General features: G+C 44.5%; 1 protein-coding gene across 1 annotated transcript in view; it reads left to right on the top strand.

Moving 5' to 3' along the window:
* LARGE1 (LARGE xylosyl- and glucuronyltransferase 1) overlaps positions 1 to 25052 on the top strand; it is a 446230-nt gene that overhangs the window by 119965 nt on the left and 301213 nt on the right. Inside the window, exon 2 of the mRNA XM_066590172.1 lies at positions 23132 to 23320. Within this exon, the coding sequence (XP_066446269.1) occupies positions 23215 to 23320 (106 nt within the window). The 5' untranslated portion in view covers positions 23132 to 23214. The remainder of the gene's footprint in view (positions 1 to 23131; positions 23321 to 25052) is intronic.

Genomic DNA, 25052 nt, shown 5'->3' with positions numbered 1-25052 from the left:
TATAACTATTATAATACTGCCCCTATGTACAAGAATATAAGTACTATAATACTGCTCCTATGTACAAGAATATAACTGCTATAATACTGCCCCCTATGTACAAGAATATAACTACTATAATTCTGCCCCTTATGTACAAGAATATAACTACTATAATACTGCCTCCCTATGTACAAGAATATAACTACTATAATACTGCCCCCTATGTACAAGAATATAACTACTATAATACTGCCCCCTGTGTACAAGAATATACCTACTATAATACTGCCCCCTATGTACAAGAATATAACTACTATAATACTGCCTCCTATGTACAAGAATATAACTACTATAATACTGCTCCTATGTACAAGAATATAACTGCTATAATACTGCCCCCTATGTACAAGAATATAACTACTATAATACTGCCCCCTATGTACAAGAATATAACTACTATTATACTGCCTCCCTATGTACAAGAATATAACTACTATAATACTGCCCCCTATGTACAAGAATATAACTACTATAATACTGCCCCCTGTGTACAAGAATATAACTACTATAATACTGCCCCCTATGTACAAGAATATAACTACTATAATACTGCCTCCTATGTACAAGAATATAACTACTATAATACTGCTCCTATGTACAAGAATATAACTGCTATAATACTGCCCCCTATGTACAAGAATATAACTACTATAATACTGCCCCCTATGTACAAGAATATAACTACTATTATACTGCCTCCCTATGTACAAGAATATAACTACTATAATACTGCCCCCTATGTACAAGAATATAACTACTATAATACTGCCCCCTGTGTACAAGAATATACCTACTATAATACTGCCCCCTATGTACAAGAATATAACTACTATAATACTGCCCCCTATGTACAAGAATATAACTACTATAATACTGCCCCCTATGTACAAGAATATAACTACTATAATACTGCCCCGTATGTACAAGAATATAACTACTATAATACTGCCCCGTATGTACAAGAATATAACTACTATAATACTGCCCCGTATGTACAAGAATATAACTACTATAATACTGCCCCGTATGTACAAGAATATAACTACTATAATACTGCCCCGTATGTACAAGAATATAACTACTATAATACTGCCCCCTATGTACAAGAATATAACTATTATAATACTGCCCCCTATGTACAAGAATATAACTACTATAATACTGCCCCTATGTACAAGAATATAACTACTATAATACTGCCCCCTATGTACAAGAATATAACTACTATAATACTGCCCCCTATGTACAAGAATATACCTACTATAACACTGCCTCCTATGTACAAGAATATAACTACTATAATACTGCCCCGTATGTACAAGAATATAACTACTATAATACTGCCCCCTATGTACAAGAATATAACTATTATAATACTGCTCCTATGTACAGGAGTATAACTACTATAATACGGCCCCCTATGTACAAGAATATAACTACTATAATACTGCTCCCTACGTACAAGAATATAACTACTATAATACTGCCTCCTATGTACATGAATATAACTTCTATAATACTGCTCCTATGTACATGAATATAACTAATATAATACTGCTCCTATGTACAAGAATATAACTACTATAATACTGCCACCTATGTACAAGAATATAACTACTATAATACTGCCCCCTATGTACAAGAATATAACTACTATAATACTGCCCCCTATGTACAAGAATATAACTACTATAATACTGCCCCCTATGTACAAGAATATAACTACTATAATACTGCCCCCTATGTACAAGAATATAACTACTATAATACTGCTCCTATGTACAAGAATATAACTACTATAATATTGCCCCCTATGTACAAGAATATAACTACTATAATACTGCTCCTATGTACAAGAATATAACTACTATAATACTGCTCCTATGTACAAGAATATAACTACTATAATACTGCTTCTATGTACAAGAATATAACTACTATAATACTGCCCCCTATGTAGAAGAATATAACTACTATAATACTGCCCCCTATGTACAAGAATATAACTACTATAATACTGCTTCTATGTACAAGAATATAACTACTATAATACTGCCCCTATGTACAAGAATATAACTACTATAATACTGCCCTCTATGAACAAGAATATAACTACTATAATACTGCCCCCTGTGTACAAGAATATAACTACTATAATACTACCTCCTATGTACAAGAATATAACTACTATAATACTGCCTTCTATGTACATGAATATAACTACTATAATACTGCTCCTATGTACAAGAATATAACTACTATAATACTGCCCCCTATGTACAAGAATATAACTACTATAATACTGCCCCCTATGTACAAGAATATAACTACTATAATACTGCCCCCTATGTACAAGAATATAACTACTATAATACTGCCCCCTATGTACAAGAATATAACTACTATAATACTGCCTCCTATGTACAAGAATATAACTACTATAATACTGCCCCCTATGTACAAGAATATAACTATTATAATACTGCCCCTATGTACAAGAATATAAGTACTATAATACTGCTCCTATGTACAAGAATATAACTGCTATAATACTGCCCCCTATGTACAAGAATATAACTACTATAATTCTGCCCCCTATGTACAAGAATATAACTACTATAATACTGCCTCCCTATGTACAAGAATATAACTACTATAATACTGCCCCCTATGTACAAGAATATAACTACTATAATACTGCCCCCTGTGTACAAGAATATACCTACTATAATACTGCCCCCTATGTACAAGAATATAACTACTATAATACTGCCTCCTATGTACAAGAATATAACTACTATAATACTGCCCCCTATGTACAAGAATATAACTATTATAATACTGCCCCTATGTACAAGAATATAACTACTATAATACTGCTCCTATGTACAAGAATATAACTGCTATAATACTGCCCCCTATGTACAAGAATATAACTACTATAATACTGCCCCCTATGTACAAGAATATAACTACTATTATACTGCCTCCCTATGTACAAGAATATAACTACTATAATACTGCCCCCTATGTACAAGAATATAACTACTATAATACTGCCCCCTGTGTACAAGAATATACCTACTATAATACTGCCCCCTATGTACAAGAATATAACTACTATAATACTGCCCCCTATGTACAAGAATATAACTACTATAATACTGCCCCCTATGTACAAGAATATAACTACTATAATACTGCCCCGTATGTACAAGAATATAACTACTATAATACTGCCCCGTATGTACAAGAATATAACTACTATAATACTGCCCCGTATGTACAAGAATATAACTACTATAATACTGCCCCGTATGTACAAGAATATAACTACTATAATACTGCCCCGTATGTACAAGAATATAACTACTATAATACTGCCCCCTATGTACAAGAATATAACTATTATAATACTGCTCCTATGTACAAGAATATAACTACTATAATACTGCCCCCTATGTACAAGAATATAACTACTATAATACTGCCCCGTATGTACAAGAATATAACTACTATAATACTGCCCCCTATGTACAAGAATATAACTATTATAATACTGCTCCTATGTACAGGAGTATAACTACTATAATACGGCCCCCTATGTACAAGAATATAACTACTATAATACTGCTCCCTATGTACAAGAATATAACTACTATAATACTGCCTCCTATGTACATGAATATAACTTCTATAATACTGCTCCTATGTACATGAATATAACTAATATAATACTGCTCCTATGTACAAGAATATAACTACTATAATACTGCCACCTATGTACAAGAATATAACTACTATAATACTGCCCCCTATGTACAAGAATATAACTACTATAATACTGCCCCCTATGTACAAGAATATAACTACTATAATACTGCCCCCTATGTACAAGAATATAACTACTATAATACTGCCCCCTATGTACAAGAATATAACTACTATAATACTGCCTCCTATGTACAAGAATATAACTACTATAATACTGCCCCCTATGTACAAGAATATAACTATTATAATACTGCCCCTATGTACAAGAATATAACTACTATAATACTGCTCCTATGTACAAGAATATAACTGCTATAATACTGCCCCCTATGTACAAGAATATAACTACTATAATACTGCCCCCTATGTACAAGAATATAACTACTATTATACTGCCTCCCTATGTACAAGAATATAACTACTATAATACTGCCCCCTATGTACAAGAATATAACTACTATAATACTGCCCCCTGTGTACAAGAATATACCTACTATAATACTGCCCCCTATGTACAAGAATATAACTACTATAATACTGCCCCCTATGTACAAGAATATAACTACTATAATACTGCCCCCTATGTACAAGAATATAACTACTATAATACTGCCCCGTATGTACAAGAATATAACTACTATAATACTGCCCCGTATGTACAAGAATATAACTACTATAATACTGCCCCGTATGTACAAGAATATAACTACTATAATACTGCCCCGTATGTACAAGAATATAACTACTATAATACTGCCCCGTATGTACAAGAATATAACTACTATAATACTGCCCCCTATGTACAAGAATATAACTATTATAATACTGCTCCTATGTACAAGAATATAACTACTATAATACTGCCCCCTATGTACAAGAATATAACTACTATAATACTGCCCCGTATGTACAAGAATATAACTACTATAATACTGCCCCCTATGTACAAGAATATAACTATTATAATACTGCTCCTATGTACAGGAGTATAACTACTATAATACGGCCCCCTATGTACAAGAATATAACTACTATAATACTGCTCCCTATGTACAAGAATATAACTACTATAATACTGCCTCCTATGTACATGAATATAACTTCTATAATACTGCTCCTATGTACATGAATATAACTAATATAATACTATCCCCTGATGTACAAGAATATAACTACTATAATACTGCTCCTATGTACAAGAATATAACTACTATAATACTGCCACCTATGTACAAGAATATAACTACTATAATACTGCCCCCTATGTACAAGAATATAACTACTATAATACTGCCCCCTATGTACAAGAATATAACTACTATAATACTGCCCCCTATGTACAAGAATATAACTACTATAATACTGCCCCCTATGTACAAGAATATAACTACTATAATACTGCTCCTATGTACAAGAATATAACTACTATAATATTGCCCCCTATGTACAAGAATATAACTACTATAATACTGCTCCTATGTACAAGAATATAACTACTATAATATTGCCCCCTATGTACAACAATATAACTACTATAATACTGCTCCCTATGTAGAAGAATATAACTACTATAATACTGCCCTCTATGTACAAGAATATAACTACTATAATACTGCCCCCTATATATACAAGAATATAACTACTATAATACTGCCCCCTATGTAGAAGAATATAACTACTATAATACTGCCCTCTATGTACAAGAATATAACTACTATAATACTACCTCCTATGTACAAGAATATAACTACTATAATACTGCTCCTATGTACAAGAATATAACTACTATAATACTGCTCCTATGTACAAGAATATAACTACTATAATACTGCCCCTATGTACAAGAATATAACTACTATAATACTGCCCCCTATGTACAAGAATATAACTACTATAATACTGCCCCCTATGTACAAGAATATAACTACTATAATACTGCCTCCTATGTACAAGAATATAACTACTATAATACTGCCCCCTATGTACAAGAATATAACTACTATAATACTGCCTCCTATGTACAAGAATATAACTACTATAATACTGCCCCCTATGTACAAGAATATAACTACTATAATACTGCCCCCTATGTACAAGAATATAAATACTATAATACTGTCCCCTATGTACAAGAATATAACTACTATAATACTGCCTCCTATGTACAAGAATATAACTACTATTATACTGCTCCCTATGTAAAGAATATGCTGTTAATTACATGACTTGCAGCCAGAAGTTCCTATATAATGTGCAGTCTGATACTTATTAGCCATGCAGAATGTCCCTTTAAACCTATGTACAAAGCTGGTGCCTATTAGAAAACCTTAATCTACAGGAATTTTATATTTGCCCTGTAATTATTCGCTATTCAGTCTCACAAAGGCACCTGGGCTCCGTCTCACTTGTTGTTCCAGGCCCTTTCTTTTGACGTTGCATCCGCCATCTGGTGCTACACGGAGACACAAAAGTATCTACATCTATATGGGATCATGTAATGAAAATAACTGAATGAGAGAGGGCACGTTTCATGATAATTGGCCCTCAGGGAATGTCTTTAGAGGAAGATAAGTGGTTGATGCTCTAATTATTGTGATATGACAGAATGTCAGTGGAATTGAGGCTATTTCATCTTATCTAATGCGATTGGACCGGGAGAATTCAGCATTCATCAGAGATGGAAATGATCAGGATTGGAGGGGGCGGGGGAGCCTAATTTACCATCTGTGATGGTCATGCTGTAAGGATCTATGGAATCAACAAATAAGGTGCCCACAACTGCCCTGAGCCTCCGCCGGGAAGCTCTGAGGATAGATGGGGGGACCTTTAGGCCGGAACATTGGAGTATTATATACACCATAGACCCTGGGCGGTTCACACAACTTGGGTCCCCCTCTGTGCTGTAACTATACTCGGCTGTACCACTGTTCTATGCCAAGCGCCCTTGCTTTGGTTCTCCTTGCTCCTCTTGCCTGTGCACATAGTCGCCAACCTTCAGACACACCAATACAGTACCAGTGTTAATGCATCCTAATGGTAATAGTGCCCCCCCCCCCCCTTGCACTTTAAAGAATACTAGTGCCCCTTAAAATCATAGTGGCTTCACATTTAGTGCCCACAGCAAGAAATAATACATCACTTATGGTCCACAGTTATAATGCTCTCCTTTCTCCCCGTCCATAAGAATCATTTCCCATTATGCCCCTTCATAAAGTGGTATTGCCCACATTGTACCCTGAATAAGTAATAGAGCCGCCTCTGCACACCCAGAAAGTAATAGAGCCTCCTATGTGCCACCACAAAAAGATAGAGCCCCCTTTATGCCCTGTGCCACAACAAAGTAACAGAGCCTCCTCTGTGCCACCACAAAGTAATAGAGGCCCCTCTATGCCCTGTGCACACCCAGAAAGTAATAGAGCCTCCTCTGTGCCACCACAAAGTAATAGAGGCCCCTCTATGCCCTGTGCCACAACAAAGTAATAGAGGCCCCTCTATGCCCTGTGCCACCACAAAGTAATAGAGGCCCCTCTATGCCCTGTGCCACAACAAAGTAACAGAGCCTCCTCTGTGCCACCACAAAGTAATAGAGGCCCCTCTATGCCCTGTGCACACCCAGAAAGTAATAGCGCCTCCTATGTGCCAGCACAAAGTAATAGAGGCCCCTCTATGCCCTGTGCACACCCAGAAAGTAATAGAGCCTCCTATGTGCCACCATAAAAAGATAGAGCCCCCTTTATGCCCTGTGCCACCTCTGTGTCTTAAGAAAGTTCTAGAGCTCCCTTTATGTCCTCACAAAGTAATAGGACCCCCTTTATACCTCCACAAAGTTACAGAGCCTCCTCCATGCCACCACAAATTAATAAAGCTCTTTTGATGCCACCACAAATTAATATATCCCTCTCTGTGCCGCTGCAAACTGATGCAGCCTATTCTGTGAACCCCCAAACTAATAGATCCCCCTCCATGGTCCCACAAAGTAATACAGAGACTTCTATGAGAGCCCCCACTGTGGCCCAGCAAAGTATACAGTCCCCTCTGTAGACTTCACTACAACCAATGGCCCTTGTCTCTTCTAGCATACCCCCCCCCCTCCCCCACACACACACCATAGCACCACCTTCACCAAACTTCACTGCTGGGGCGATACAGTTATATAGAGACCGCTCTCCGGGCGACCACTACACCCAAGTTCGACCATCCGATCGGAAGATGGTGTCCTGTGATTCACCTGTCCACAACACCTCCACTCACCTACAGTCCGGTCTCTGCTGTGATGTTGTGTGCAGCCGCTCGTACATGGTAACCCTTTACATGCCGTTCCCTATGGAGGGTTTTAGTAAAGCGCCACAGAGGCAAAATATCAAATGTAGGAAAAGGAGGACTTACCTGGCGTGGATGTCTGGACCCCCGGGAAATGGGGCCAGACCTCCACCCCTGCAGTCCTGGCTCCACAAGTAACCAGTCTTCCTATGGCATCAAAGGCATCCACACCAAGAGAGCCGCAGGGGAATCCAGTGAACTCCCAAAGAGTTTCCGGGGTATAGAAAGAAAATGTGTCAAAATATAAAAGAACTCGGCGTCCATAGGAGTGCTGACCAATCCAAAGAGCCAGTTGGCAAGAAAGTATCTGAAGATACTTACTGTGATGGGAGGGGAGGGGGGGGGGGGGGGGTACAGGAGCCCCTCCTAATAGTAGTACCCACAGGTCTCACATACTGGATAGGAAGTCCATATACTTACTGTGATGGGAGGGGGGGGGGGGGTGTACAGGAGCCCCCCCTAATAGTAGTACCCACAGGTCTCACATACTGGATAGGAAGTCCATATACTTACTGTGATGGGAGCAGAGGGGGGGGGGGGTGTACAGGAGCCCCTCCTAATAGTAGTACCCACAGGTCTCACATACTGGATAGGAAGTCCATATACTTATTCTTGCAACAGAGATGAAAGGCAACGCATTTCGGCCCCATAAAGAGCCTTTGTGGGGCCGATGATGAATGATATAGCATATACAGGCAGAATATATATATATATATATACAGTAAATGTCTTCAGATACTTCTTTTGCCCACTGGCTCTTTGGATTTGTCAGCACTCCTATGAGCGCGGAGTTCTTTTACATCTTGAAACATTTTCTTCCTACGGAGGGTTCTGGTGCTAATGGAGGTCCCCATGGCTGGTGAGACCCCTGGGCGAGGGCAGATGATGTGTGTGATGTCTTCACAGCGCCTACAAGGCTTCAATGTCCACGATCCGTCAGTTTACGAGGTCTCCCTGGACGTGGCGGCACCGCACACACCGGAGGGCTTCCATCTCCCAATAAGATGGCCAACAGTGGACTCTGGGAGGTCCAGAAGCTGCGATGTCCGTACTGATCGGTTGTTGACATCCCCCACCGGACCCCGTTGGAAGTCTTGATGGCATCTGATGGTTTCTGCACTGGGATCCTCTCCTTTATACCTTAACCCCCATTTACACGGGACGACTGTTGGGCAAGCCATGCCCGGCACTTGTCCCTGCACATACATGCTGTCACACAGGAGTGAGTATCGCTGCTCCCAGTGGGGCGGCTGCTGGAGATTCCTCTGCTTGCTCCCCCGCCCCTCTCCATTTACTAACACAGTGGCCTTCAGTACTGACCGCGGCTTTACACTGAGCGATCAGCGATCATCGTGTATGTAGCTTAAAATCCTGATCGCTCAGTGTATATAGCAGCCATTCAGTACTGAACAGCTGCTATATTATGGAGAGGGGAGCGAGGCGAGAAATCTCCTGCAGCCGCCCCGCTGTGAGTCAGTGATACTCGCTCCCGTGCAGCAGCACCGCAGCCAGTATGTGTGGAGACGAGGGGTGGGCATCGTTTAGCGGACACTCGTCCCGTGTAAATGGGGCTTAATGCTCACAAACCCAATCTGCATATCCGCTTCAACTGACGGCGCAGGATCGGTGGGGGCGCAATACTTTTGAGAGCATAGTGTAATCATACGGTTTTCGTGGTTGACCCATTTCCTTCTGACTTGGAACGGTTTTGCGCAACTAAAGAAACTCATTTTCATTCTCTGCATCGTTAGGCGTTACCTTTTCTCGGCCTACCTGGGCAGGTTGGGAGTTGTAGTTCTTCATCCCCTGTAGGGCCATGTATCACCTACGTGCCCATTGACCTGCCCTGACTGATAACTCTGACCTGGCGCTGTGCTACATCTTTGGCGCACATAACATTAGAGTCGGTGGCATCTCGCGGCGGCGCCCCCAGGGTCCCTCGGTAGTAATGTGCGCGTTGTCGCGGGCCGGTAACTGTTTCCATCTCATTACCATCAGCAGCAGGCGCAGTCACTATTAATAGATGAGCCGCCATGTTTAAAGGGACAGAGAGGAGCCGGAATCCCAATCGGAGCCGCCGGTGCCCAGAATAGCGCCGGACACTTGGCAGCCGCACAGACTATTTTCAGCTTTTGATTTACAACTCTGTGCAGAAGAAGTTGTGGAGGTGAGTGAGAGCGCCGGGCCGACCTGCGAGAGCGCAGAACCCTCCGGAAAGACGCAATCCTGCTCTTGTAGGCGTAATCATACTATATATATATATACATACACACTACACATACTGTACATACACATATATACCGAAACATATACAGTATACACTATACACACATATATTCATACAGAGACATAAATACCTACATACATACAGACATACACATTACACACACATATATATACAGAGAGGCACATATATACATTACACATACAGTACATCACACACACACATATATATACACAGAGACACACATATACATTACACATACAGTACATCACACACACACACACACATATGTATACAGAGAGGCACATATATACATTACACATACAGTACATCACACACACACACACACACACACACACACATATATATATATATATATATACACACACACACTCAGGGCTCCTACAGACATATCTGCAATTGCACACATTTCAGTACAACACATTTGTGTCATGAACAGGTAGATTTGCGCATGCATCGACGCATTTTACTTTACTCTTTGCTCATGCAGGGCCGGGTCACACGGGCGCAGCCCCCCCACCCTGATGTAAAAGGCTATTCAGCATCATGTGTTCCCTTTTTTGCGGAGTTGCGCAGCATATTGCACGTTTGCGTGTATCGAGACTTCTGCAGAGAAGGGCAGACTGCAGGCGAGCCCAGAGAAATCAGCTCTATTCTCTGTGTACTGCCCACACAAATACCCAGCACCCCGTCCATCCGGGGAGCCCACAGACATGTATGGGGTCGGTGATGTAGGCCTCCAGCACCGCGTCCGTCCGGGGAGCCCACAGACATGTATGGGGTCGGTGATGTAGGCCTCCAGCACCGCGTCCGTCCGGGGAGCCCACAGACATGTATGGGGTCGGTGATGTAGGCCTCCAGCACCGCGCCCGTCCGAGGAGCCCACAGACATGTATGGGGTCGGTGATGTAGGCCTCCAGCACCGCGTCCGTCCGGGGAGCCCACAGACATGTATGGGGTCTGTGATGTAGGCCTCCAGCACCGCGTCCGTCCGGGGAGCCCACAGACATGTATGGGGTCGGTGATGTAGGCCTCCAGCACGCCGTCCGTCCGGGGAGCCCACAGACATGTATGGGGTCGGTGATGTAGGCCTCCAGCACCGCGTCCGTCCGGGGAGCCCACAGACATGTATGGGGTCGGTGATGTAGGCCTCCAGCACCGCGTCCGTCCGGGGAGCCCACAGACATGTATGGGGTCGGTGATGTAGGCCTCCAGCACCGCGCCCGTCCGAGGAGCCCACAGACATGTACGGGGTCGGTGATGTAGGCCTCCAGCACCGCGTCCGTCCGGGGAGCCCACAGACATGTATGGGGTCTGTGATGTAGGCCTCCAGCACCGCGTCCGTCCGGGGAGCCCACAGACATGTATGGGGTCGGTGATGTAGGCCTCCAGCACGCCGTCCGTCCGGGGAGCCCACAGACATGTATGGGGTCGGTGATGTAGGCCTCCAGCACGCCGTCCGTCCGGGGAGCCCACAGACATGTATGGGGTCTGTGATGTAGGCCTCCAGCACCGCGTCCGTCCGGGGAGCCCACAGACATGTATGGGGCCGGTGATGTAGGCCTCCAGCACGCGCGCCCGTCCGAGGAGCCCACAGACATGTACGGGGTCTGTGATGTAGGCCTCCAGCACCGCGCGCCTGTCCGGGGAGCCCACAGACATGTATGGGGTCGGTGATGTAGGCCTCCAGCACCGCGTCCGTCCGGGGAGCCCACAGACATGTATGGGGCCGGTGATGTAGGCCTCCAGCACGCGCGCCCGTCCGGGGAGCCCACAGACATGTACGGGGTCTGTGATGTAGGCCTCCAGCACCGCGTCCGTCCGGGGAGCCCACAGACATGTATGGGGCCGGTGATGTAGGCCTCCAGCACGCGCGCCCGTCCGGGGAGCCCACAGACATGTACGGGGTCGGTGATGTAGGCCTCCAGCACCGCGTCCGTCCGGGGAGCCCACAGACATGTATGGGGTCGGTGATGTAGGCCTCCAGCACTCCGTCCGTCCGGGGAGCCCACATCCATGTACGGGGTCGGTGATGTAGGCCTCCAACACCCCGTCCGTCCGGGGAGCCCACAGACATGTATGGGGTCGGTGATGTAGGCCTCCAGCACCCCGTCCGTCCGGGGAGCCCACAGACATGTATGGGGTCGGTGATGTAGGCCTCCAGAACGCGCGCCCGTCTGAGGAGCCCACAGACATGTACGGGGTCGGTGATGTAGGCCTCCAACACTCCGTCCGTCCGGGGAGCCCACAGACATGTATGGGGTCGGTGATGTAGGCCTCCAGAACGCGCGCCCGTCTGAGGAGCCCACAGACATGTACGGGGTCGGTGATGTAGGCCTCCAGCACCCCGTCCGTCCGGGGAGCCCACAGACATGTATGGGGTCGGTGATGTAGGCCTCCAGAACGCGCGCCCGTCTGAGGAGCCCACAGACATGTACGGGGTCGGTGATGTAGGCCTCCAGCACCCCGTCCATCCGGGGAGCCCAAAGACATGTATGGGGTCGGTGATCTAGGCCTCCAGCACCGCACCCGTCCGGGAGCCCACAGACATGTACGGGGTCGGTGATGTAGGCTTCCAGCACGCGCGCCCGTCCGAGGAGCCCACAGACATGTACGGGGTCGGTGATGTAGGCTTCCAGCACGCGCGCCCGTCCGAGGAGCCCACAGACATCCATGTACGGCGTCGGTGATGTAGGTCTCCAGCACCCAGTCCGTTCGAGGAGCCCACAGACATGTATGGGGTCGGTGATGTAGGCCTCCAGCACCGCGCCCGTCCGAGGAGCCCACAGACATGTACGGGGTCGGTGATGTAGGCCTCCAGCACCCCGTCCATCCGGGGAGCCCACAGACATGTATGGGGTCGGTGATGTAGGCCTCCAGCACCGCGCCCGTCCGGGAGCCCACAGACATGTACGGGGTCGGTGATGTAGGCCTCCAGCACCCCGTCCGTCTGGCTCCGCACCCCGTAATCTATTCCGTTGGTGATCTCTTCCCGTCTTGTTTCCCGGCACGTTCTGGTGTTTGAGTCCCGGCGGCCCCTCTTCTCGCACTCGGGGGGGCCGCAGCACATTAGTGTCACTTCTCAGTCGTTGCCATCTTCCAGCTCGCTGGGGACTAAATAGGCAAATTGTCTGAGCTTTCATCCGCCGCCGCCTCGTAAGCTGCCATTTTATTAGGTCTGACAGCCGACATGTGCGTGCGTTTGGCGAGGGGGGTGTCATAAATAATCGGGGTGACCTCTCTTCTCCAGGCGCGCTAATAAACTGGAGCAAATTGGGATCTGATGCGGTGCGCGGCCTGATGAGGTGTGACAGGCGGCTTAAAAGCGTGCGCAAATCACGGCAAATTGGGGAGGATTTTGCGATGTGTGATCAGGACAAATCTTATTTTTCGGACCTGACAGCTCCCAGCGTTTGTTGTCGTTTCTTGGCGCTATAATTATCCGTCCGACGAAGCTGCAAAATACCAACCGCGTGTATTGGCGTGTCCCCCGGCGTAACCCCGTCACTGCCGGACCGTCTCTGGTGATGTCACACGGGGTGGATACGCAGCAGGGTTTCTTACGAATGGCGGGATGCGTGCACGGATTTACAGAAGATTGTAGTTCATATGCATTTTTGCGCATTGGGGTGGCGGATTTGCGAGCGCGGCTGCACTTTTTGCTGCGCTATTTGTGCACAAATGTAGGAGCGGCTGATCGTTCTGTGTATTGCACAGCAAAGGCCCCCGCAGACGTCTGTGGGAGGTGCGCAAATGTGCAATTTCGTGAGAATTAGAACATAATGGGAACTCATTAACTAAAGGGTCTGTTACGTCAGGGTGGGGGTGTAATGTGCGCACGTGTGAACAGGCGGCGTGTGCGCAAAACGTACAATGCACCGATACGCACAAAGGCTGCCTCGTTCATGGCGCAAATATGTTGTGCTGCCGCGGGCGCCGTGGCCCAAACACCGCGGATTCCGTGTTGCATTGTTTTTGCACGTGAGCAAAAAAACCCGCAGTAGGCCATTTGATTTCCGTCACAAATGCGCAGTGAATCTGCGTGTCGTGCGGATTCGCGCAGTACAAGTAATTTAATGGACAATTTCTGCCCGTAAAACAGAACAAAATCGGACAGGATGCGGTTTATTGGTAAAAAACCCGCAGCCGTGAATAAACCAATGAAAACAGCGGGTCGGCTCACTCCGTATTACATGTGTAATATGCTGCAAATGTGCGAATGAGTCCTTATAGGGGGAGGGTCTGCGTTACCCATAGCAACAGTCAGAGCTCCGCCCGCATTCCTTGTTAAAAGGAAAGCTGTACTATGATTGGTTGCTGTGATTGGTTACTATGTTGTGATTGGTTGCTGATTGGTTGCCATCTTGTGATTGGTTGCTATGGGCAGCAAAGACAGTTTTGCTGTTAGACACTTGAGACCCGCCGCACGCTCCTGGGACTCGGCGTAGTTTGTGACAATAAGACGGGTTTTTTAAAGGCTGAACAAGTGCCAAAATAAAATAGATAATCTACTCCCCTGTCTTCACCCTCCTTCCCTCCCGGACTCCGGTGAGACACTCCCACTGCCCCATTCTCTTCCTCATCTGCAAACGGCTGCCATAAGTCATTTGACCCCTGTGGCCAATCAGAGGCAACAACAACACCATGTGAACTCCTGGCATCAGTACTCACATCCTGTGTGCCAGGATGCCAGGAGTTCACTGCAGTCTTTGATTGGCTGCAGTAGTCACCTGACCTGCGGCTGCGGAGGCCTGGAGCAGCGGCAGCCGGTTAGGCTGTATTCACACCTGTGTTGGGAGCTTCGCTCAGAGCCTCTGGCATGGATTCGGCATGCTGGACAGGAGCCGCACGGACCCCATGATGATGACGGCTGCATAACGGGGCCAAGCGAAGCCACCATTAGCACTACGTCCAAGAACACATAGGACCTGTCCGTAGTGACTGCATCGTGGGGGAAGATCGGGCGCGCTGGCTTCAAAACGCCTTTTCTATGGAGGCAGTAGAGCCGGACGGTGCGGCCCTTCGTCTGAGCGCCGAGACCATCCAAATATTCACTCGTGGGACTAAATAGTCGCACTCACACTTGAAGCCTGAGGATAGGACACCAATAGCAAGTCCCCGACATCCCCTTTAATAGTTCAGGACCATAATGCTTTGCTGCAAAAGGTTGTGCTGAAATTGTGATGTACGAGTCAGGGGCTTCAGAGCAGAAATCAAAATAGTGCGAGTGCTGACTGACACCCTACCTCACCACAACCCTCCACCCTCTTCATCCTACCCAATGTATAGAAACGGTAGCACTCGCCCTTATTAGGAGGGCATTGAGCAAGGTCCTGGCGTCACATATGGAAGTCAGCAAGCTACACTACAGGGCAGCCTCACATTACTGGCGGCTATTAGGGACATGTCCCCTTTAAGAAAAAAAGATGAAAAAACAACGAGCAGAAGTTCTTCTGCGCTCACAACTCTTAAACCCCATTGTGATGTGAATGAGATGAAGACTTAAGGAACCTTATTTAAGAGTCTATGGGGGAGTCAGACCCCCATCAGCAGGCGTGCCGGCACAATACTCCGCGGCAGAATACGGCGGTCTGCCCCGTGCGCAGCGGCGAGATTACTTCATGCAGGCAATTATACTTGGAATATATTAGCCGGCCGATGGAAATTATTTTTGAGAAATTCTTGCAGCTTGGAGTGCCGCTACTTAATGTTAATTTGTGCGAAAAGCGCCGAAGCCGAAGCTTCTTTGTCTGGATGATTCTGAAAAGCGAATCAAAGTGGGAGTTTTCATCTTGTGATAATGTATCGGTTATTATTCTCCAACACTGAGAGTCGTTATCCGTCCTCCCCGGAGACAAAGTCAGGGAAAGTTCTGCAGCTTCTAGAAAGTTATAAGGATAAGATGGTGTATAAATTATACATCTCCTGTATATAGTCATATAGAGCATGCTGGTATAACCTGGGTATCTCCTGTATATAATTATATATGTACAGCAGGTATAAGTTACACATCTCCTGTATATAGTGATATGGAGCATGCTGGTATAACCTGGGTATCTTCTGTATATAATTATATATGTACAGCTGGTATAGGTTATACATCCTGTATCTAGTGATATGGAGCATGCTGGTATAACCTGGGTATCTCCTGTATATAATTATATATGTACAGCTGGTATAAGTTATATATCTCCTGTATATAGTCATATAGAGCATGCTGGTATAACCTGGGGATCTCCTGTATATAATTATATATGTACAGCAGGTATAAGTTACACATCTCCTGTATATAGTGATATGGAGCATGCTGGTATAACCTGGGTATCTTCTGTATATAATTATATATGTACAGCTGGTATAGGTTATACATCCTGTATCTAGTGATATGGAGCATGCTGGTATAACCTGGGTATCTCCTGTATATAATTATATATGTACAGCTGGTATAAGTTATATATCTCCTGTATATAGTGATATGGAGCATGCTGGTATAACCTGGGGACCTCCTGTATATAATGATATATGTACAGCTGGTATAAGTTATACATCTCCTGTATATAGTGATATCGAGCATGCTGGTATAACCTGGGGATCCCCTGTATATAATTATATATGTACAGCTGGTATAAGTTATACATCTCCAGTATATAGTGATGTGGAGCATGCTGGTATAACCTGGGTATCTCCTGTATATAATTATATATGTACAGCTGGTATAAGTTATACATCTCCTGTATATAGTGATATGGAGCATGCTGGTATAACCTGGGTATCTCCTGTATATAACTATATATATATATACAGCTGGTATAAGTTATACATCTCCTGTATATAGTGATATGGAGCATGCTGGTATAACCTGGGGATCTCCTGTATATAATTATATATGTACAGCTGGTATAAGTTATACATCTCCAGTATATAGTGATGTGGAGCATGCTGGTATAACCTGGGGATCTCCTGTATATAATTATATATGTACAGTTGGTATACGTTATACATCCTATATATAGTGATATGGAGCATGCTGGTATAACCTAGGTATCTCCTGTATATAATTATATATGTACAGCTGGTATGTTATATATCTGCAGTATATAGTAATATGGAGCATGCTGGTATAACCTGGAGATCTCCTGTATATAATTATATATGTACAGCTGGTATAAGTTATACATCTCCTATATACTGATATGGAGCATGCTGGTATAACCTGGAGATCTCCTGTATATAATTATATATGTACAGCTGGTATAAGTTATACATCTCCTGTATATAGTGATGTGGAGCATGCTGGTATAACCTGGGGATCTCCTGTATATAATTATATATGTACAGCTGGTATAAGTTATACATCTCCTGTATATAGTGATATGGAGCATGCTGATATAACCTGGAGATCTCCTGTATATAATTATATATGTACAGTTGGTATAAGTTATACATGTCCTATATAGTAATATGGAGCATGCTGGTATAACCTGGAGATCTCCTGTATATAATTATATATGTACAGCTGGTATAAGTTATACATCTCCTATATAGTAATATGGAGCATGCTGGTATAACCTGGGTATCATCTGTATATAATTATATATGTACAGCTAGTATATAAGTTATACATCTCCTGTATATAGTGATATGGAGCATGCTGGTATAACCTGGGTATCTCCTGCATATAATGATATGTGTACAGCTGGTATAAGTTATACATCTCCTGTATATAGTGATATGGAGCATGCTGGTATAACCTGGGTATCTCTTGTATATAATTATATATGTACAGCTGGTATAAGTTATACATCCTGTATATAGTGATATAGACCATGTCGGTATAACCTGGGTATCCCCTGTATATAATTATATATGTACAGCTGGTATAAGTTATACATCCTGTATATAGTGATATGGAGCATGCTGATATAACCTGGAGATCTCCTGTATATAATTATATATGTACAGTTGGTATAAGTTATACATCTCCTATATAGTAATATGGAGCATGCTGGTATAACCTGGGTATCATCTGTATATAATTATATATGTACAGCTAGTATATAAGTTATACATCTTCTGTATATAATGGTATAGACCATGCTGGTATAACCTGGGTATCTCCTGTATATAATTATATATGTACAGCTGGTATAAGTTATACATCTCCTGTATATAGTGATATGGAGCATACTGGTATAACCTGGGTATCTCCTGTATATAATTATATATGTACAGCTGGTATAAGTTATACATCTCCCTGTATATAGTGATACAGAGCATGCTGGTATAACCTGGGTATCTCCGGTATATAATTATATATGTACAGCTGGTATGTTATACATCTCCTGTATATAGTGATATGGAGCATGCTGGTATAACCTGGGTATCTCCTGTATATAATTATATATATACAGCTGGTATAAGTTATACATCTCCTGTATATAGTGATATGGAGAATGCTGGTATAACCTGGGTATCTCCTGTATATAATTATATATGTACAGCTGGTATAAGTTATACATCTCCTGTATATAGTGATATGGATCATGCTGGTATAACCTGGGGATCTCCTGTATATAATTATATATGTACAGTTGGTATAAGTTATACATCCTATATATAGTGATATGGAGCATGTCGGTATAACCTGGGTATCTCCTGTATATAATTATATATGTACAGCTGGTATAAGTTATACATCTCCTGTATATAGTGATATGGAGCATGCTGGTATAACCTGGGTATCTCCTGTATATAATTATATATGTACAGCTGGTATAAGTTATACATCTCCTGTATATAGTGATATGGAGCATGCTGGTATAACCTGGGTATCTCCGGTATATAATTATATATGTACAGCTGGTATAAGTTATACATCTCCTGTATATAGTGATATGGAGCATGTCGGTATAACCTGGGTATCTCCTGTATATAATTATATATGTACAGCTGGTATAAGTTATACATCTCCTGTATATAGTGATATGGAGCATGCTGGTATAACCTGGGTATCTCCTGTATATAATTATATATGTACAGCTGGTATAAGTTATACATCTCCTGTATATAGTGATATGGAGCATGCTGGTATAACCTGGGGATCTCCTGTATATAATTATATATGTACAGTTGGTATAAGTTATACATCCTGTATATAGTGATATGGAGCATGCTGGTATAACCTAGGTATCTCCTGTATATAATTATATATGTACAGCTGGTATAAGTTATACGTCCTGTATATAGTGAAATTAGCATGCTGGTATAACCTGGGTATCTCATGTATATTATATATGTACAGCTGGTATAAGTTACACATCTCCAGTATATAGTGATATGGAGCATGCTGGTATAACCTGGGTATCCCCTGTATATAATTATATATGTACAGCTGGTATAAGTTATACATCTCCTGTATATAGTGATATGGAGCATGCTGGTATAACCTGGGCATCTCCAGTATATCAGTATATACTTATATATGTACAGATGGTATAAGTTACACATATCCTGCATGTAGAGATATGGACTATGATGACTTAATGTGCATATATATGTATACAGTGGGGGGGGGGAAGTATTTAGTCAGATCCCAATTGTACAAGTTCTCCTGTAATTGACATCATAGGTGACCTCAACTATGAGAGACAACATGAGGAATCATCCAGAAAATCACATTGTCTGATTTTTAACTAATTTATTTGTAAATTATGGTGGAAAATAAGTATTTGGTCACCTAAAAACAGGCCGGATTTCTGGGTCTCACAGACCTGTAACTTCTCCTTTAAGAGGCTCCTCTGTCCTCCACTCATTACCTGTAGTAATGGCACCTGGTTGAATGACACCTGTCCACAACCTCCAGCAGTCACACTCCAAACTCCACTATGGTGGAGACCAAAGAGCTGTCGAAGGACACCAGAAACAAAACTGTAGCCGCACCAGACTGGGAAGACTGAATCTGCAAGAGGCAAGCAGCTTGGTGGGAAGAAATCAACTGTGGGAGCAAGAATTAGAGATGGAAGAGATACAAGACCACTGATGATCTCCTCGATCTGGGGCTCCACACAAGACCTCACCCCGTGGGGTCAAAATGATCACAAGAACGGTGAGCAAAAATCCCAGAACCACACGGGGGAACCTAGTGAATGACCTGCAGAGAGCTGGGACCAACGTAACAAAGGCTTCCATCAGTAACACACTACGCCACCAGGGACTCAGATCCTGCAGAGAGCGGGACCAACGTAACAAAGGCTACCATCAGTAACACACTACAACACCAGGGACTCAGATCCTGCAGAGAGCGGGACCAACGTAACAAAGGCCACCATCACTAACACACTACGCCGCCAGGGACTCAGATCCTGCAGAGAGCGGGACCAACCTAACAAAGGCTACCATCAGTAACACACTACACCACCAGGGACTCAGATCCTGCAGAGAGCGGGACCAACGTAACAAAGGCCACCATCACTAACACACTACGCCGCCAGGGACTCAGATCCTGCAGAGAGCGGGACCAACCTAACAAAGGCTACCATCAGTAACACACTACACCACCAGGGACTCAGATCCTGCAGAGAGCGGGACCAACGTAACAAAGGCTACCATCAGTAACACACTACACCGCCAGGGACTCAGATCCTGCAGAGAGCGGGACCAACGTAACAAAGGCTACCATCAGTAACACACTACACCGCCAGGGACTCAGATCCTGCAGAGAGCGTGACCAACGTAACAAAGGCTACCATCAGTAATACACTACGCCCCCAGGGACTCAGATCCTGCAGAGAGCAGGACCAACATAACAAAGGCTATCATCAGTAACACACTACACCACCAGGGACTCAGATCCTGCAGAGAGCGGGACCAACGTAACAAAGGCTACCATCAGTAACACACTACGCCGCCAGGGACTCAGATCCTACAGAGAGCGGGACCAACATAACAAAGGCTACCATCAGTAACACACTACGCCGCCAGGGACTCAGATCCTGCAGAGAGCGGGACCAACGTAACAAAGGCTACCATCAGTAACACACTACGCCGCCAGGGACTCAGATCCTGCAGAGAGCTGGGACCAACGTAACAAAGGCTACCATCAGTAACACACTACGCCACCAGGGACTTAGATCCAGCAGAGAGCTGGACCAACATAACAAAGGCCACCATCAGTAACACACTGCGCCACCAGGGACTCAGATCCTGCAGAGAGCGGGACCAACGTAACAAAGGCTACCATCAGTAACACACTACACCACCAGGGACTCAGATCCTGCAGAGAGCGGGACCAACGTAACAAAGGCCACCATCAGTAACACACTACGCCGCCAGGGACTCAGATCCTGCAGAGAGCTGGGACCAACGTAACAAAGGCTACCATCAGTAATACACTACACCGCCAGGGACTCAGATCCTGCAGAGAGCGGGACCAACGTAACAAAGGCTACCATCAGTAACACACTACGCCGCCAGGGACTCAGATCCTGCAGTGCCAGACGTGGCCCCCTGCTGAAGGCAGTACATGTCCGGGGCCGACTGAAGAGTATTGGGAGAATGTCATATGGTCAGATGAAACCAAAGTACAACTGTTTGGCAGAAATATAACTCGTCGTGTTTGGAGAAGAAAGAATGCTGAGTTGTATCCAAAGAACACCGTACCTACTGTGAAGCATGGGGGGGGGGGGGCAACATCATGCTTTGGGGCTGTTTCTCTGCAAAGGGACCAGGACGACTGATCCGTATACATGAAAGAATGAATGGGGCCATGTATCGTGAGAGTCTGAGCGCAAACCTCCTTCCATCAGCAAGGGCACTGAAGATGAAACATGGCTGGGTCTTTCAGCATGACAATGATCCCAAGCACACCGCCAGGGCAACAAAGGAGTGGCTTCGTAAGAAGCATTTCAAGCTCCTGGAGTGGCCTAGCCAGTCTCCACATCTCAACCCTATAGAAAACCTTTGGAGGGAGTTGAAAGTCCGTGTTGCCCAGCGACAGCCCCAAACATCACTGCCCTAGAGAAGATCTGCATGGAGGAATGGGCCAACATACCAGCAACAGTGTGTGCCAACCTTGTGAGGACTTACAGAAAACGTCTGACCTCGGTCATTGCCAATAAAGGATCTATAACAAAGGATTGAGATGAACGTCTGTTATTGACCAAATACTGATTTTCCACCATAATTTGTAAATAAATTAGTTAAATATCAGACAATGTGATTTTCTGGATGATTCCTCATGTTCTCTCATAGTTGAGGTCCACCTATGATGTCAATTACAGGAGAACTTGTACAATTGGGATCTGACTAAATACTTTTCCCCCCCACTGTATACATATATATGCCCTGTTTCCCTGAAAATAAACCCTAGCTTGATTTTTCTGGATTTTTGAGGATTTTTGAACTCTTCTCCAAAATAAAGCCCTCGTTACAGTTAATAAAGTCCATTAAGTAGTGTCCGGCAGCTATACATGTAAAAAAATGAAATCTTTTGGAGCAAAACTTAATTTTAGACACTGTCTTGTTTTCAGGGAAGCAGTGTATGTAGAGCTGGTATAACCTGGGCATCGTCTTGTATGTACTGTATATGTTCCCCAGGGATTCCACACTATTATAGCTCCCATGCAGTGAGCTCCCCCTAGTGGTGACCTCATGAAGCTGGCGTTTTATCATTATTAGCCAGCTACATTGTGACATTCTTCACCTGTTATGTTTCCCACCACAAATGTAAATCTTCTCTGCTTTCCTCTGTAGGATTTATCATGCCGGTGGACCGTGTGGCAACGCTCCCGGTGTAGGAACCACGGTGACCTGTGGGATAGCCCAATTCTGAGAGAATGCTGGGATTCTGCAGGGGGAGAAGGAAGTTCCTGGCAGCGTCTTTCACTCTCCTGTTTGTTCCAGCCGTTACGTGGATCTATCTGTTCACCGGACACTTTGACGGTACGTAAGATATGGCAATGTCAAAACCTTTGGACAACCCGTCTGTTAAATCCCCCACTCCTGCATACCTACCTCTTGGACCACCATGTTAAACCCCCCACTCCTGCATACATACCTCTTGGCCCACCATGTTAAACCCCCCACTCCTGCATACCTACCTCTTGGCCCACCATGTTAAACCCCCCACTCCTGCATACCTACCTCTTGGCCCACCATGTTAAACCCCCCACTCCTTCATACCTACCTCTTGGCCCACCATGTTAAATCCCCCACTCCTGCATACCTACCTCTTGGACCACCATGTTAAACCCCCCACTCCTGCATACATACCTCTTGGACCACCATGTTAAATCCCCGACTCCTGCATACTTACCTCTTGGCCCACCATGTTAAACCCCCCACTCCTGCATACCTACCTCTTGGACCACCATGTTAAACCCCCCACTCCTGCATACATACCTCTTGGACCACCATGTTAAATCCCCGACTCCTGCATACTTACCTCTTGGACCACCATGTTAAATCCCCCACTCCTGCATACATACCTCTTGGCCCACCATGTTAAACCCCCCACTCCTGCATACATACCTCATGGCCCACCATGTTAAACCCCCCACTCCTGCATACATACCTCTTGGACCACCATGTTAAACCCCCCACTCCTGCATACCTACCTCTTGGACCACCATGTTAAACCCCCCACTCCTACATACCTACCTCTTGGACCACCATGTTATACCCCCCACTCCTGCATACCTACCTCTTGGACCACCAAGTGCCAACTAGTAATGTCATAATATTGCCACACAGTATTTACATAGTACGGTGCTGCCATACATGTCCAATATCTACCACCATATAGTACTATATGAGCGACTAACAATGAAGTAGAGCCGTACAGATCCTACATACTGCTGCAATTTAGTGTTATAAAATGAACTTATAGTAGTGCCATACAGTGCAGACATACTACTGCCATACAGTGTCTACAGACGACTTATCAAATGCAGACTGTGGCAAGTTGGGGGTCACTCGCCTATCGGATTGTCTCTCCTTTTTGTCCACAATGGGCAGCACACATACAGTGTGTACCCTGTCAGACTCGGGGCCTTCACTGGTGCACACTGGACCTCTGGCTTGCAGCCCTTTCAGCTCTGCTGAGCTGTCAACTTCCCCCTGAGTGTGGCAGGAACTGATTTTTTTATGTTGCTTCCTGCCACACCCACAGGTTTTCTCTCACTTCTGATACTATAATGCCTGTCTATCGCCCTCTACATGTCATTCTATATGGTGTACTCCTAGAAGACCTAACAATGAATGTACAATAGTGGCATACAGGCCCCACATACTGCCACCATTTAGCATTATAAAAAGAATTACCGCCCAATAGTTATATACAGTGCAGACGTAGTGGTACCATATAGTATTTACATAAGACTTATATAATGTACACCCAGCGGTGACGTACATAGATGCCATATGGGTCTCACATACTACTGGAAAGTGAACAATGAATGCACGGTTGTGCCATACCTGTGCTATATAGCATCCACATTAAGGCCCAATGTCCACAGGTGGATCTGAATTGCAGAATCTGCATGGGGCAGCCGCGCGGATGATCCGCAGTTCAAGCCGCTCTTAGGGAAACATGGGCGTCCGCAACTGAATTAAAGCATGCGGATTGGATCTGCGGACCTTTGGGATCGGCATTCTGTGGGAAAGCAGGAGTTTG

The sequence above is a fragment of the Eleutherodactylus coqui genome, chromosome 2, assembly GCF_035609145.1.
Source record: "Eleutherodactylus coqui strain aEleCoq1 chromosome 2, aEleCoq1.hap1, whole genome shotgun sequence".
Lineage (NCBI taxonomy): Eukaryota > Metazoa > Chordata > Amphibia > Anura > Eleutherodactylidae > Eleutherodactylus > Eleutherodactylus coqui.
Note: the sequence above shows the minus strand (reverse complement) of the source record. Positions and strands in the feature narration are given on the sequence as shown.